At 54.0% G+C, this 1,076-nt stretch overlaps 1 protein-coding gene across 1 annotated transcript in view; it reads left to right on the top strand.

Moving 5' to 3' along the window:
• The window catches only part of LOC108801111 (sodium/potassium-transporting ATPase subunit alpha-2), a 20,134-nt gene that overhangs the window by 1,758 nt on the left and 17,300 nt on the right, over positions 1 to 1,076 (top strand). Inside the window, exons 2-3 of the mRNA XM_018573063.1 lie at positions 616 to 720; positions 952 to 1,011. Coding sequence (XP_018428565.1) covers positions 616 to 720; positions 952 to 1,011 — 165 coding nt within the window. The remainder of the gene's footprint in view (positions 1 to 615; positions 721 to 951; positions 1,012 to 1,076) is intronic.

The raw sequence follows: 1,076 nt of genomic DNA, 5'->3' as shown, positions 1-1,076 counted from the left end.
TGCGCAGACATCCCAAGAAATGATTTTCCATCAAATTCCAGAAAAATCATTTTATTATTTGTGTCAAATCAACAAATTCCGAGATAATTATGGAGAAATCTCTCTCCATCTCCCTTTCCTCTCCTCTCTCACTTCCTTCCCCTTCTCTCTCTCCGCCATTCCCTTTCTCTCTCCCTCTCTCCTTCCCCAACTCCCATCTCTCCTCCCCCCTCCTCTCTCTCCCTCCTTCTCACCCCTCCTCTCTCCCCCCTCCTCTCTCTCTCTCCCTCCCTCTCTTTCCCCTTCTCTCTCTCTCTCTCCGGCGGATTCTCTGGTTTCCTTCTGCTTAGCTTCCAGTAGAGTGTCTGAGGCTGACTCTGGAGCTGGGAGTCGGAGGTGAGAGGCCACCTGATGCACACTGCTGGGCCCATGCGGCTCGCTCCCGCTGTCCCCCAGCTCCGGAGTGAACAGAACAGAGCCCTGTGAAAGTTTCCATATCCCGTGACGCGGAGGGATCAGCTCTCTGATGTGTTATGCGCACTCGGGAGACGGCGGTGTGCGGTCGGCGTGACGCGCATGCGCAGTAGATTTACGATACTTCCCTCGACAGTAACAAATCTGTCTCACCTTCCACAGGAGGGCCGAGAGTACTCGCCGGCGGCGACCAACGCCGACAACGGCGGGGGGAAGAAGAAGATGAAGGAGCGGGAGATGGAGGAGCTGAAGAAGGAAGTGACCATGGTGAGGGAACACAGGCAGCTGCTGAGATAAAACCAATTGGCCAAGTCCAGCCTCTCCTTGTGTCAGCGGGCTGCTCAACAATGGCGACTGGTCACTCTGGCCACACGTGCTGCAATCTAATTGTCCAATCAGATTATAATGGAGAATGTGCGGAGACTGTACAACCGGATTGTAATGTATATGGCCAGCGTAAGCATGTTGACGAAGGTATTTTATGTTTCCATTCCACAGGACGACCACAAGCTCTCCCTGGACGACGTGGCCAAAAAATATGGCACGGATCTGGTCAAGGTAAGCCAGCCCCCCCCCCAATAAAACTGCCACCGACGCATTTCGAGTTCCGTCGCATTCCCTCC

This window comes from Nanorana parkeri, unplaced genomic scaffold (genome assembly GCF_000935625.1).
Source record: "Nanorana parkeri isolate BGI_ZX_2015 unplaced genomic scaffold, ASM93562v1 scaffold2219, whole genome shotgun sequence".
In the NCBI taxonomy this organism is placed as follows: Eukaryota; Metazoa; Chordata; class Amphibia; order Anura; family Dicroglossidae; genus Nanorana; species Nanorana parkeri.
This window is presented reverse-complemented; position numbering and strand designations above follow the sequence as displayed.